General features: G+C 44.4%; 1 protein-coding gene across 2 annotated transcripts in view; it reads left to right on the forward strand.

Moving 5' to 3' along the window:
- The window catches only part of TNFAIP8L3 (TNF alpha induced protein 8 like 3), a 46181-nt gene extending 33614 nt beyond the window's left edge, over positions 1–12567 (forward strand). The window contains exons 2-3 of one of the 2 annotated variants that reach the window (XM_035553991.2): positions 2722–2777; positions 9493–12567. In XM_035553991.2, the coding sequence (XP_035409884.1) occupies positions 9555–10055 (501 nt within the window). In that variant the 5' untranslated portion in view covers positions 2722–2777; positions 9493–9554 and the 3' untranslated portion in view covers positions 10056–12567. The remainder of the gene's footprint in view (positions 1–2721; positions 2778–9492) is intronic. The other variant, XM_035553988.2, reaches the window with a different exon arrangement.
- Positions 12568–14429: the final 1862 nt, after the last annotated feature.

Consider the following 14429-nt stretch of genomic DNA (forward strand, 5'->3'; position numbering starts at 1 on the left):
TTAACTTCAAGCTCCTTCATACCCCTAGCAAGTCTTAACACTTGCAGCAGGTTTACCATCCTTTGTTTTCTTTAATGATAGGTCTCATCATAAGATGTCTGTTCCAGCTGTATGACTCAGCAGTTCTAAATACATTATGATCAGCCTGGAGTGTCTGCTCCTATCTTGGGAAAGTTGCCTGCTATCTTCCCCTCATTTGACTTTCTTTATTTTAAGCAGAGTTTGGAAGCATGGCTGGAGCGAATTGTGAAAAAAATCAACAGTTTCTTTGGTGTTTTATTTAGAGAGCCACAGTATTTTCTCCCCAGATATACCACATCTATGCCATTATTTAATTTCCCTCTTGTCCATCACATTCCTAATTCAAAACCTAGTTATCAAGCAGTTGTGAAGGAAGTAAAACAACAGCATATGGTATTCACAAAAATGTCTTCCTCATTCTCCAGATACGCTGATGCCATTCACTCAAACCAACCCCAAGCTGAAGCAGCCTTTCCCCTGCTGCTTCCCTTGGCCTCTTCCCATTTATGCATGCACCATTGTTCAGTGTTCCTCCTGCCCATCTGGGGTTTGCATTGTGTCAGTGTCCTCAAAACATTTCAAGCAAACAGGACTGCCCAAATATCTTCAGTTTAAAAATAGTGAATTACATTTTGCCTCCAATTGCTCCCCTTACGTGGGACAAGGTGGGCTATTTTGGATGCCTCTGAGCAGCATGATGGAGGACGGTGACGAGAACCATATGCTGTGCAGAGCTGCTGCTTCAGTTCCGCAGGGACATGGTGCCATCGACGCACCTCCCTGGGGAGCCTGCTTGGTCAGCAGCTGCTTGGCACCTTCTGCAGTCACAGCCTATTGGGTTTTAATCAGTTATTCACTTTGACCTTGTTCAGACATACTTTTTCCCCCATTTTCTTGCAGCCTCATACCACACTACAGAGCAATGCCATCTTTGAGTTTCGCAGCATCCTTGGACCAGCCGTCCTTGGGGTCCTGATTGCTTGCTTTCTCACGGAATTTTGTACATCCCTAGAGCGTAGATGTAGTTATTTTTCATGCCATTCTTAATATATCAGAGTCAAAAATAGAATTACTCCATGTAAAAGGCAAGGGGGTTGTATCTCTGGAGAAGGAGCAGTTACTGCAACAAGAAACAGCTTCAAGCACAAAAATAAACCCTCAATTTTCTTCCTGAGCACATGAGAAATGGGGGAAAAGAAAAATCAGTGAACCAGAACCCAATAGCCTGTTTAATCACACATACTGCACAGAGGCCTCGTTTAATATTTAAAAATGATATTGCCAAGCCTTGCTCTCCTAACATATTACTATATTCCTACTGAGAATCAGTGGCTCCCGTGTGATAAAGAGACTGCTGGGGAAGGAATAAAAAGCATCTGAGCTACAGATGCTCTGCAAAGCCTACACCTCCTGTTAGCCAGGAGTTATGAGTGTGGTAATTACTGAATGCAAACACCACAAGATCCTAAATAACTCCATAGCCCTCATCTTCGCTCGCACTACCAGTGGAGGATATTAAAGAACACGCAGGAAAGAACCTAAAGTCATTCATGAAATCGGGCTGAGCTCCCTTAAGAGCCATTACGAGCACCACAGCATTCAGACATCAGAGCAGGGTGTAGCTGCTCCCAGGCTCCAAATCCTCGCCTACACCAGGAAAGCAGCCAGAGATTGAATCAGGAGGTTTGCTTCTGGGCCTCTGCAAGCAACTGCTCAAAGCAGAGACCCAAAAGGCATAAAGCACCTGCCACACTGCTCAATGCTCTCAGTCCTGGCTCCATTTCTTCTTTCCTCCTCTTGGAGGGGCAGGCTGTTTGTTTTGAAGAGACAAGTTGTCCCTGCACTCCAGCAGCAAGAATGACTGTGTATTGAACACAGAAAGCCTCGACAGCTTTAGGTGAAGTGATTCTGGCTCCTGCATCTCCCATGCTTGGATGACGCAGGCAGGTTTTCTATTCTTCAGTGCTTGCAATTTTAATTTTCCCCAAGTTTTTGCACAAAATGGAATCTGCCAGCCTGGAAACTGATCATGAAGTAGCACTGCAAGCAAGTTCTGCCAGTCATCTACAAGGAGTTGCCACAATAGTTGCATCTATGTAAAAAAAGGGTAGTTACAGATCTTGAAAGCTTTATCATGGATTATAAGAGTCTCAGTGGCAAATAGTACCTTCGCAAGAAGATCTTTTCTAGGTAATCATTACATGTGTGGAAGAATACGTTGGTCATATCCTTCTAAAGGAGTCTGGCATGTTTTTTTCCCCTTAACAAGAGAATTGTCTTACTGTTCCTTATATGTAAGATGTTCTCCCAAAGAACATGTCCTGTCTAAGCAGGAAGCAGTTTCTTAGCACATAAGAAGGAACTTATTACTGTCCTGTTATGAAAGTCACATGTCCTGACATTAAAACAAACTTAATTTTCTATAGCAATTACTTGTGTAATTAGACTTTTAAAAAATAAGGTAATTTCGTGATTAACAAAAAGTACATCATCTTTAAAAAGAAGAGGGTGTAGGAATCACAGGAAATGTGATGAATTGTGGGGAAGATGCAATTAAGCACAAAATATTTCAGAGACTGTAGTAAAATGCTGAGTTGATGCCCAGGATTTGCAGGATAGCATATATTTTAAAAAAAAAATCACAGTTTGAAGGTGAAAAAAATCCCCACTAATTCTAGATGTCCTCTACTGCCTGCACAGAGCTCTCTGCTGGTTTCCAAGCTCTCCATATCTACTGAGGAACCTGCTCTTGCGTTGTGAGTACATCAGCATGTTTCTCTTCTCTAAAAGGTTTTTGGTTAAAGTTACCATTTAAAGAAAAACATTGCCATTATAACCATAAATTATTTCCATCTCAAAATATAGGAATAGGATCAATGATAATTGATGATTGCCACTCCTCCTGCACAGCCAGACCTGAGCTACTCATATGCAGGGCTGGGGTTTCCCATTAAGAGCAGTTTCCCCCTACAGTCCCATTCCCTAAAGCTCAGCCCCAGCAAAGTCTTGGTTTGTTATGGCTCCATCTGCTGCAAATATCCCCCTTATCGAAGCTTGCTGTCAGTGTGCAAGTGTTTTGTCTTGCAGCATCAGCCAGAGTTAAACTTTGTTGAGTATGGATGTTCAGTCTCTTTGATGTATTTTGCACTTGCTATCAATGTCAGTAACATTGAAAGACTTTAAACCTGTTTATAAAATAGTGATTAGTTTATCAAAAACTTTCAGTTGTATAGCAAAGCTTAAACACCACTATTTTATTAGCACTCGTGGCAGTGAGACTTACTCATCTCTGCAATACCTGAGCATTTCCAGATAAGAAAAAGCTTGTCCATGGTCTGTGTGCAGCACCCTGAGGCTCACGCAAGACCTCTGCATTGCTTACACTTGCCAGAAGTCAGCCAGACATTCGCTGCCTTGGCACAGCTTCCCTGTGTGTCACCAAACAGGAGGTGCAAAGCTTAAACCGAGTGTTTGAAAATCAGTCCTCAAAGATACCAACACTGCAATTAGACATTAGCAGCCTGCTTTAGATCTTGGTTCTGATATATGTTATCAGATTAGCAAAATTAAGGATTTGGCAGCCATTCTCAGAGGTGTAACTTGGCTGCCCACATGCCTTGCTTGTCCTCTGCAATCTGCCCCCAAGAGACACCCCTGCAGCAGCATGGTCACTGCAGCATCCCTCCACTTGGGACACAGCACATGAGGATGGTCCTCACTGAGCCTTTTTGTCAGGGGTTGGCTCCTGCCTCACAAGCTATCAGGACATGACTGGGGCAAAACACCTCATTTGTCTGGAGACACAGCAGCTGTGCAGTCACAGCACCGCACCAGCTGCCACGTAGCCAGGGCAGCTCCTGAAAGCTGCCACACAAAGGCCCAGTTCCAGCCATAGGACAACACTGTTATCCAGACTCCCCTTGCCAGCTCCTACCTTTAGACACAGCAGCACAGACTGATTCACATCCAGCTTCTGGGGGGCAGCAGGAAAAGCACTTGGCCAGCCCCAGCGGATCAGGTGGAAGCAACAACTGAGCTGCTCCTCCCTGGCTGCAGCCAGGAGGCCAGGCAGAGGCACTGGCAGCAGCTCGGCTGCTCCATCTGCACGGCTCTTCACTGCTGAAAGAGTTCCTCAGCTCCTCTGCCAGGCACTGAAAGGCTCACTCCATTATGCAGCAACATTATATTAGTAAAGTATTTCAGCAGCTGGCTTGTGTTTTGAAAATAAGACTATCACTAGGCATCTCCAGTTCTGAGGTCCCCAGAAAGTGCTTTTTTTAGTGGAGTGATTGCTGCTTGCACAAAGCATAGTGTTCTCCCCCCCCCCCTTCCATTCAGTGACATTCCCTCTGTACAGGACTGTTGCTGCCATTTCAGCCTGACTTCAGAAGTTTGGATACTGGTATTTGGCCCCAGGGCTGTGTAATTATCACTCCTGAACCTCCCGTTCCCCTGCAGAAGTGAGCAGCCCTCTTATGCTCGTGGTAACCATTTAGAAGTGCTAAAAGTTTGAGTGCGCCGGGCCCCCTGTGCTTACACATGTTTAAATTGGTCCTCCCTGAAGGCTGATATATTCCATCTGGTCTATTGGATTTCTTGGCTTAAAGTTACTGGAAACACTGAATGTTTCTTCTACAGTGATCCCGTAGCTGTCCAAGAGCAATACACACACTTACAGCCAGCGAGCTGTACTAAAACACTGTGGGAGAAGTACTTCTACACTTTTTTCCCCTGCCTGGTCTTAGAGCTATTTTGAAATCCCAAGTTCCACCATTTGCTTTTTCTAACCTATCTTACAGTGCTAGTGATACATGAAGGATAATTACAATGCGCAAGTTTGCTGCTTCCTACTTCTAAATGTTTTATCTGATGGTTGCACACTGAGCAATAAGAGGTTTCTGTTATTTATTTTACATATTCTTCTTTCTAAAATAGCACTAGCTTGTTCTTGTGTTGTGTTCTTGTGTTAACAGGTTAATAAAACAGGTTAATAAAACTTCCTGCTCTTATTTTCCACAAGTTTTATTTATGCTCTGTAAACTATTTATGTCAAGAAAGAGACATTACAGGCAACCAGGCTATACTTAAACAAGCTGTCAGCAACAGCAGCAACATTTGATCAGCCATGTAGTTATCCACTGCTCATTTAACTCCCCGTAGGAGTGGTATAGAATCATCTAGGTTGGGAAAGCCTTTAAGATCATCATGTCCAGCCATCACCCTGGCCTACCAAGTCCCATCATTAAACCACACCCCTCAGTGCCACAACTCGTGATACAGCCTGCACAGTGCCATGGCTTACAATACCACTGCCTCGTTCATTCTCATCAGCACCTGCACTCCCCAGGCTCTGGGGCAGGTGTAGCACTATCTTAAGACACACAGATGCATTCAAACTGGGTCACATGAATCACTGAGGTCATGAACACAGCACATCCCTTTTGTGTACCATTCCCACAGCAATTTCCACAACACAGATCTCTCTTACAGCAGCAGACTCAGAGGGTATATCTGTCCTTTGGCTTAGTCCATCTCCCCCAGGCCCGAGCACTGCTAGCAGCTGAATGGATGCCCACATTTCCAGCAGCTTTGCTGACTCCTTGAAGCCTGCTTCTTGCTGCAGATGCTGCATTGCATTTGAAAATTGAGGATTCAGGAATATTAAAAATAATTCAGCCTCTTCATCATCTTTGTTTTCTTATGTACTTCCCTCTTGTTCAGTTCAAGGCACAGCTCTTTGCTAACTTAGAGGACAGCTGCAGCACAGAGGCAGGGACCTTTCCTGACCCTCTTCTCCCCCCAGCCCCTCAATGCCCTCAGCCCCCTCCTGCAGCTTATCGCAGCCCCACTCACCTCTGTGGGACACACGCAGGCACACCAGGTGCCCCACAAACATGCACTTCAACACAGACCCAAAAGCACAGCACACCACCCACTGCCAGAGGCTAGCAGTGTAACTCAGCATGGTATTATACTCCCAGTTTCAATGGGCAATAACACACACAGCTGTCATTGGCTTTAGCTGAGGTGGAGTCAGCGGCCAAGCTGATTGATGAACTGGCACAAGCTGCAGCAGGCACCGTAGTAACAGCTCCCAGTGTCCCACAAGCAAACTTAACTCCACAGGTGGGACAAAACCAGATAAATTGCTTCATATCCCCTTATCTTCAAAGCAAGCCTGTTAATACACTTAGCAGAAAATCTGCAGTTGGCAAACTCTACCAAATCTGAAGATCACCTCCTTCCCTGCAGATTTTTACCTGTGAACAAGCCCTCCCTCCAGAGCTCACAGCAATACATCTTTCAGCCTCTTGCCAGGGAGAAAATAGCCTGGCTGCAAGACTTTTTTAAGGCTTTGGCTAAGGGAGCTAAGTGAGAGTGAAATGGATTCATCTGCTCAGGGTAGTTGTTTCCACGTCCACGTCATTGCTTCCAGAAAGTCAGCCACACTCTCTCCCATGCTTGTACTGTCTCTGCTGTCGTGTATATACTGGGTGAATGGCTATTTACATGAAAATACAGTCGCTGAGCATTTAGTTCTAACCATTTGTACTTGGCACAGCCATCATTTTGAGAATATTACAGATGCTCTTGCCTTTTAATCTCAAAAACTCTGAAAATACTTATAAAACTCAGATAGCCCCTCTATAGAGTCACTGAACTCTTTCCACACTTCTGCTATTAGGCAAGCCTGTTATTAGGCAAGCCTGTTATTAAGTTTAGTGGATGGAAGGCATCCTTGTCCCGCTCGGCATTGCATGCAGGAGCTGGTCCCGGCCAGTTGAGTTGAGCACGGTGCTGACTGCGTGCCGCCAGGCCCTGCCATGCCGGCTGTGGGGAGCCCTCCGGTCACCCCGGCTGCCCCGGCCTGGCACCAGCCAGGGTTTGGTATCGCCGCTGTGGAAATACGGGTCTGGGGAGCTGCGTTTTCTGAAGGGTGGGAGATTGCTGTGGGATCGATCCCTTCGCATGGACTTCTGGAATAGCTTTTATCATATACGTCTCTTCAAATGGTTTAGAGATGAGTGCAAATCTGAAGGCAAAACCCATCCCTGCTTTAGTGAAAACTCAGGTGCCAGGATTTCTGTAACAGAGGCTAACCACTACCCAGCGAAGTGGCATGCTCAGGGGCTGCATTTTCTTCTTCAGGTTTGGTGTAATGTTCCTGAAAGCTAATGGCATCTATAACGCTGTTGCTGATCTGTTTTGCTACAAAACAGAAAACAGAAGTGCTGTCTGTGGGAGGCAAAGGCGTTTAAAGGGAAATGTGCTGCAGGAAGAAAAGTCTTCCAATGTAAACCTGTAGTCCACACAGAAGCTAGACCTTAATGGTGTGGCTAACCGCCTGTGGGCTTTGAGAGCCCGCTGGTGGCCAGGCCACTGCTGGCCCCCCCCATGGACGCCCTGGTGTCCGTGTGTGGGGCTGTGTGTGTGTGCGGGGCCTGGCCAGGCCCCCAGGCTCCGCTTCACCTCACGCCACAGCCCAGCAGCATGCCAGCACAGCTTTCATGCTGCGAGGGCCGAGCACGGAGGGACCCAGCCGGGCTGGCGGCTGGGGAATACAACACAGCGGCTGAATTGGCATGAATACCAGTCAAATTAATATTTAAAAGCTTACTGCAGTTATTTGCAGGTTCTGATCAAAACAGATACTGAACAACTGCATCCACTTGATTAATAGCAAACACTTGCTACAGAAACAGACACTAATACTAATCTTCCATTTTACTATGTTTAATGCACATAATTATTCATCACAGATACTATTTATATACCCCTGTACTGCAAAGTGAAAGAAAGCTTTTGTCTTGTTTTTTATCATTTTGAGATTAAATCCAAGTTTTTCTATTTCCTCCAGTCAGCAGATCAGGCCCACAATTTTCTCTCCAAATGACAGGCAATTCTTTTAAGCGTGTTGAATTATTTTTTCCAGGTTGTGGTTCAGCTGAAATTAAATGATACTCTTTTCTGTTGCTCAGTGGTACAGCTGTAGCACAGAGGGAAAGATGACAACTTTAACGTGACATTCTAGCGAATGTGGAAAACAGCTTTTAAACAGAGAACTTTAAATTCTTGGTGCTACTTACTGCTGCCTCATGCGACAATGTAGGAAGCACTGAGAGGGAAGGGAGGCTGGGGTGAGAGCACAGTAGCATGAGCAAAGGCCATATAGAATACTGTGATACAAGCACACATGTAGAGTGCAATACCCCAGGCTCTACCACAACGACTGACGAATCCCTGCTGCACAACTGAACTGCAGCACAGCTGCTGCGGGCATGCATTCATGCCCTGATGGCTGGAAGTAGCCTCATGAGCTCAGCCAAAAACCCACTCAGGCTCCAAAATCAAATCAGCACAGGAAGGTTTGATTTTATTCTTTTTAATCTCTTAGTGGTCCAGTTCCCCAGCAGCTGGCAAAGGGCACAATTTCTCCATTCCCCTCACATCAGACTGAGCTCCCCCAGCTACACACACACTCGTCACTATTTTGGTACAATGACAAAGTGCCCTTGGCTCCTACAGGGACTCCACTGCTGCGGTACTCAACTGGGTGATTATTTCATATGAAACGTTTCTGTTTCCTTTAGTTTGGCCACATAGGGTCGGTTAAAAAACGTTAAGGTGAAAAGCAGAGGAAGGTCAAATTAAGCTCTACCAGTATTTATAGAGCTTCGTTGGATAAAGTTCATTAACAGTAGCCACATGCTCCAAAGGAACTATGTGGTCAGGTTCTATCCTGAGTGGAACCTGCAAAGATAGGTAAAAGGGAGAAAAATCCAAGATATTTACGTTTATTTGACAACTGTCCAGCAAATAGCTGAGGTATTTTCATCTGGCAGGAACTGCATGCACTGAAGCACCAACGTTTTGCAAAAATCACAGCCTAGAGTTTTGTAAAGTGGTAACAAACTGGAACTGTGGCGATGAAAGCAAAAGAAATGCTCAGCTCCGATTTACTAGCCTTTATATGCCGCTGCTGTCTGACCACGGAGCAACAGTGTCTCCTAGTGGCCAAAAGAATAATGCTTTCAGGTTCACGTGTGTGTTTGCCGGTACTGTGCTTTGCTTCTCCGTGATAGCTTATTTACCTTCATAAGCACCTCTCACTGGATCTCTCTGCCAAGAAAGCTTTAACATTGAACTACGGAATAGAAAAGGCCTTGCTATTGAACCGGTGACTAGAAAAGAGGTGGCATAGGTATCCCCCACCACAACACCTTATTCATCACTTGGAAGCAAAAATCCTCAGTGACAAGACCTGCAAAATGGATGTCTGAAAGCCTGTGGATATACTTGGGAATTCAGTGTTGCAAATGTTCCTGTTACTGCAAATCATGACCATATGTAACAATCAATTAAATAAGCAACACCTCAGTTAAACATGAGTACTACTTTTCTTACCTGTTTGTGAAAATGATTCACCAAATAAAATTAACATTTTCTCTTTTCTCTGCTATCCCGAAACAGGTCCTGATTGTTTCAGTTCCAAGAATCTTGCACTGCAAGCCCAGAAAAAGATCCTGAGCAAAATGGCCACTAAAACCATGGCTAACATGCTAATCGATGACACAAGCAGTGAAATCTTTGATGAGCTGTACAAGGTAACAAAGGAACACACCAGAAACAAAAAGGAAGCCCATAAAATTATGAAAGACCTGATTAAAGTGGCAATAAAAATCGGGATCCTCTATCGAAATAATCAGTTCAACCAAGAAGAAATGGAAATTGTAGACAAGTTCAGGAAGAAGCTGAACCAAACTGCCATGACAATTGTCAGTTTCTATGAGGTAGAATACACTTTTGATAGGAATGTTCTTGCAGAACTTCTGAACGAGTGTAAAGACCTTGTGCATGAACTAGTAGATCGACACCTGACACCGAGATCCCATGGGCGTATCAACCACGTCTTCAATCATTTTGCAGATGTGGAATTTCTAACTGCCCTGTACAGTCTCGATGGGGATTGTCGGCCATACCTCAAAAAGATCTGCGATGGCATCAACAAACTACTCGATGAGAAGATCCTCTGAAACTACGCTCAGAAACAAGAAATCAACCAAAAACTTCTGTGTAGAACTGGCCACCCTTCATAAGCTGTGGTGAGCACGTGAGCTTCCTTTCTACCGTTCTTGCTACAGTCTCCAGCAGGAGCCTGAAGGTGCTCACTTGGCTCATAATGAAGTGGAACACCTAAATCAGAAAGCTATCAATGTTAATGTTTTGTTCACAGATAATTGAGTCTTCTCCAAGGAGTGGCGTGAACAAGGCTGCTGACGTATGTTGTTCAGAAATAGATTGCTATACATCATGATCTTACTAGCTTTGTGGTCAAGGCTGAGCATAGGAAAGAAAGTAAGCTCCAATGCATGGCTATGTAAAAATAGGTGATGGAAAAAGAGCAATGCATGGAATTTACCCCCAGGCTGCCCTTGGTGTGTATGTTTTAATTATTCCCACACTAATTGAAAAGGCTTAGACAGAAGGCTCTCATGGATTAAGCTCTCCTTTCAAAAGGATCAGGAATCAATATGAGAATGCATCTCTGATTTCACATGGTATTTAAGTCTACTGGGGATAACAAATAATACAAATTGAGTAGAAGTGGTAGAAAATTTAAAGAGCTGTTCCATGAAGCAATGTTCTCATTAGAGATTTTTGGTTTATACCTTCTAACAAGAGAAGATTTCATTTTAATTTTGAAAAGCAGCTCAGTGTTTCAAGCTCAAAGGTAATTAGAAAATTAGACAAAGTAGTACAACATTGGTTCTCCCTCTCTCAGATTTTGGGTATTTGGTAACATAGCTGAGTTTAGGCTGAAGGTTATGCTGCTCTTTGTGCTCTTACTGTTTTGCCTGGCAGAGCAAAACACTCTCTGCAAAGATTTTGAAATTGCACTTGTGAAGAAATCAGTGGCTCTATAAAGCAATGTTAACATCTCATATCCTCAAAAGATAACATTCAGCCTAGGTAAAATGGTTTACCATATCCATGATGTGAATTTGTGCCTACAGTAAAACAGAGTTGTGACAAAAAAAGGACCTCCATTTGCTATGCTTGCAGTGCCATCTTAGTGCAGAATATCCACAGCCCTCTTAAATCCAGTGACTCTGGTGAGCTTCATAAACAAGCTATTTGTTTTGTTTTTAAATGAAATATACAGATGTCTTGAAACCAAAAACATTTTGAAAAGAGATACTGGTTTCTTGAAAGTTTTGTTGGGATAAAGGGAGAACCAGAGCAGAGCAGATACTCCAGCTTGCTGCTTGCAGGATCTCACAGCTCAGATGATGGTGCTGCCTGTCCCTAAGTAGGGGGAGCATGGGCAGAAATCTCTCCTCTCCTTGCTTTCTGCATCTTATCCTGCAGACTCACCTCAGTCTGCTGAGGCTTCAATGCCACATAGCATCTCCTTTACTATGACACAGAGAGCAGACAATCCCATTACCTAGAGATAACACCTTTCATCTTTCATATATTATAATACAGAGACTTATGTACTTTAAAATTGACATAATGCAAGAAGCCATTCCTCTCTAAGGAAAACTTCCAAGGGGTATCACCCATTACTTCAAGATAACAAAAATTTATATTTTCCCATTAAACTCTTAAATAATGTGGTGGTAGAGAAAACTTTTCAAAATTTTATTTTCATTCTTCTGTCTTTCCTCATCACAGAATTACTGTAGCTCACCTCTTGCAAAAACAACTTTAACCATTCTACTGACTTTCATACAGCTAAGAATACACATACCTAGATCACGTATTCACTACTGTTTGGACAAGAAGCATTTTTATCTGTTCCCAGGAGAATGCATTTTGGAGCACAGGAGGAACACTAAAAATGGCAGCACGAGACATTACCAGAGCAGTTTGTAATGATGTAATTTTCCCTCATGTTTCCTTCAACCATAAAAGTATATTTAGTAGCAATTAAGGTAAACTGTTCTTTTGCAGCACAGCACAGTAATAGTGAATGAACTTTTGGGATGGAAAGTCTATTAAGATTTGCCTTACAAGGTTGCAAGTTGAGACATTTGCAGAGCCATATTTACATGCACCATTAGCTGCATTCTTTCTCAGAGCACGTACTTGTCAACTGATGCTTTTGAATAGTAGTTATTGTATCCAACACTCCTGTCCCAGTGCACGTCAGATTCTGCGTGTTTGTTTCTCTTGTGGCAAACAAATATAAGATGTTGTTTTTTAAAGCCAGACAAAAAGATTATTCAACATCAAAGATATCCAACAAGAAATGGATATCCTATATATGTGACTTCCTTTTTGTGCATTGCAAGTATCAATATTCAAAATCTGATATTTTAGACAGGCCAGCTGAACATCTGTCATTTACAAATCTGAGTAGCCTTAATGAAATAAAATGTTTTTGAGCATTTCTCATACTTGCCTATCTGGTATATTCATTGTTTACTTTTGTACTAGTAGTTTGGTATGTAACGACATTGCTAATGGGCAATGTCCAGGTCACTTTAAGTATATGATGTATTATCATATTTGTGGATTAAAGATGTGTGATTACTGTCCTTTTTCCTTTTGATTTTTTTTTTCTACCATCCAATGTGAACTCAAATTAAACAATAAGATGAAGGAATGGATGTAATCTAACTTTTGCTACCTTCAACTATTCAACCTAAAAGGTCTGCCTCCACCAAGAAAGATAGAAGGGTAATCATCATAGGCGACTCCCTTCTCAGGGGAACAGAGGGCCCAATTTGTTGGCCTGACCCTACCCGTAGGGAAGTCTGCTGCCTCCCTGGGGCCAGGGTCAGGGATGTTGCCAGAAAGTTTCCCAAGCTGGTTCGCCCCTCTGATTACTATCCTCTTTTGATAGTCCAAGCTGGCAGTGATAATATTGAAGAGAGAAGCCTGCAGGCTATCAAACGGGACTTTAGGGGACTGGAATGGTTAGTGGATGGAGCGGGAGTACAGGTGGTGTTTTCGTCCATCCCTACAGTGGCAGGGAGGGGTACAGAGAGGACACGGAAAGCCCACCTGATAAACACGTGGCTCAGAGGCTGGTGCCAACACAGAAATTTTGTTTTTTTTGACCATGGGGCACTTTACTCGGCACCCGGCCTGATGGCCGCAGACGGGTCCCACCTATCTCTAAGGGGAAAACGGATCCTAGCCCAGGAGCTGGCAGGGCTCATTGAGAGGGCTTTAAGCTAGGTAAGAAGGGGGATGGGGCTGAAATAAGACTTGTTAGAGGTGTGCCAGGGGGAACAATGGTATGGCCGGGGTAGAAGGCAATGGCCCAACTGAAGTGCATCTACACTAATGCACGCAGCATGGGTAACAAACAAGAGGAGCTGGAAGCCATTGTGCAGCAGGCAGGCTATGACTTGGTTGCCATCACGGAAACGTGGTGGGACCACTCTCATGGCTGGAGTGCTGCAATATCTGGCTATAGGCTCTTCAGAAGGGACAGGCAGCACAGAAGGGGTGGTGGTGTGGCTCTCTATATTAGAGAGTGTTTTGATGTTGTGGAACTTGAGGCTGGGAATGATAAGGTTGAGTCCCTATGGGTTAGGATCAGCGGGAAGGCCAACAAGGCAAGCATCCTGGTGGGGGTCTGTTATAGACCGCCAAATCAGGATGAGGAGACGGATGAGGAGTTCTACAGGCAGCTGGCAGAAGTTGCGAAATCGTCAGCGCTTGTTCTCGTGGGGGACTTCAACTTCCCAGACATATCCCGGAAGCACAACACAGCCCAGAGAAAGCAGTCTAGGAGGTTTCTGGAGAGCGTGGAAGATAGCTTCCTGACGCAGCTGGTTAGTGAGCCTACCAGGGGAGGTGCCCCGCTAGACCTTCTGTTCACAAACAGAGAAGGACTGGTGGGAGATGTGGTGGTCGGGAGCTGTCTTGGGCAGAGTGACCACGAAATGGTAGAGTTCTCTATTCTTGATGAAGTCAGGAAGGGGACCAGAAAAACCGCTGTCTTGGACTTCTGGAGGGCTGACTTTGAGCTGTTCAGGACACTGGTTGGCAGAGTCCCTTGGGAGGTGGTTCTGGAGGGCAGAGTAGTCCAGGAAGGCTGGGCACTCTTCAAGAAGGAAATTTTAATGGCTCAGGAGCGGTCTGTCCCCACGTGCCCAAAGACAAGCCGGCGCGGAAGAAGACTGGCCTGGCTGACCAGCGAGTTGTGGCTTGAGTTTAGGAGAAAAAAGAGGGTTTATAATCTTTGGAAAAGAGGGCGGGCCACTCAGGAGGACTATAAGGATGTTGCGAGGCTGCGCAGGGACAAAATTAGAAAGGCCAAAGCTCATCTGGAGCTCAATCTGGCTACTGCTGCTAAAGATAACAAAAAGTGTTTTTATAAATACATTAACACAAAAAGGAGGACTAAGGAGAATCTCCATCCTTTACTGGATGCGGGGGGAAACTTA

The sequence above is a fragment of the Cygnus atratus genome, chromosome 11, assembly GCF_013377495.2.
Source record: "Cygnus atratus isolate AKBS03 ecotype Queensland, Australia chromosome 11, CAtr_DNAZoo_HiC_assembly, whole genome shotgun sequence".
Classification (NCBI taxonomy): domain Eukaryota; kingdom Metazoa; phylum Chordata; class Aves; order Anseriformes; family Anatidae; genus Cygnus; species Cygnus atratus.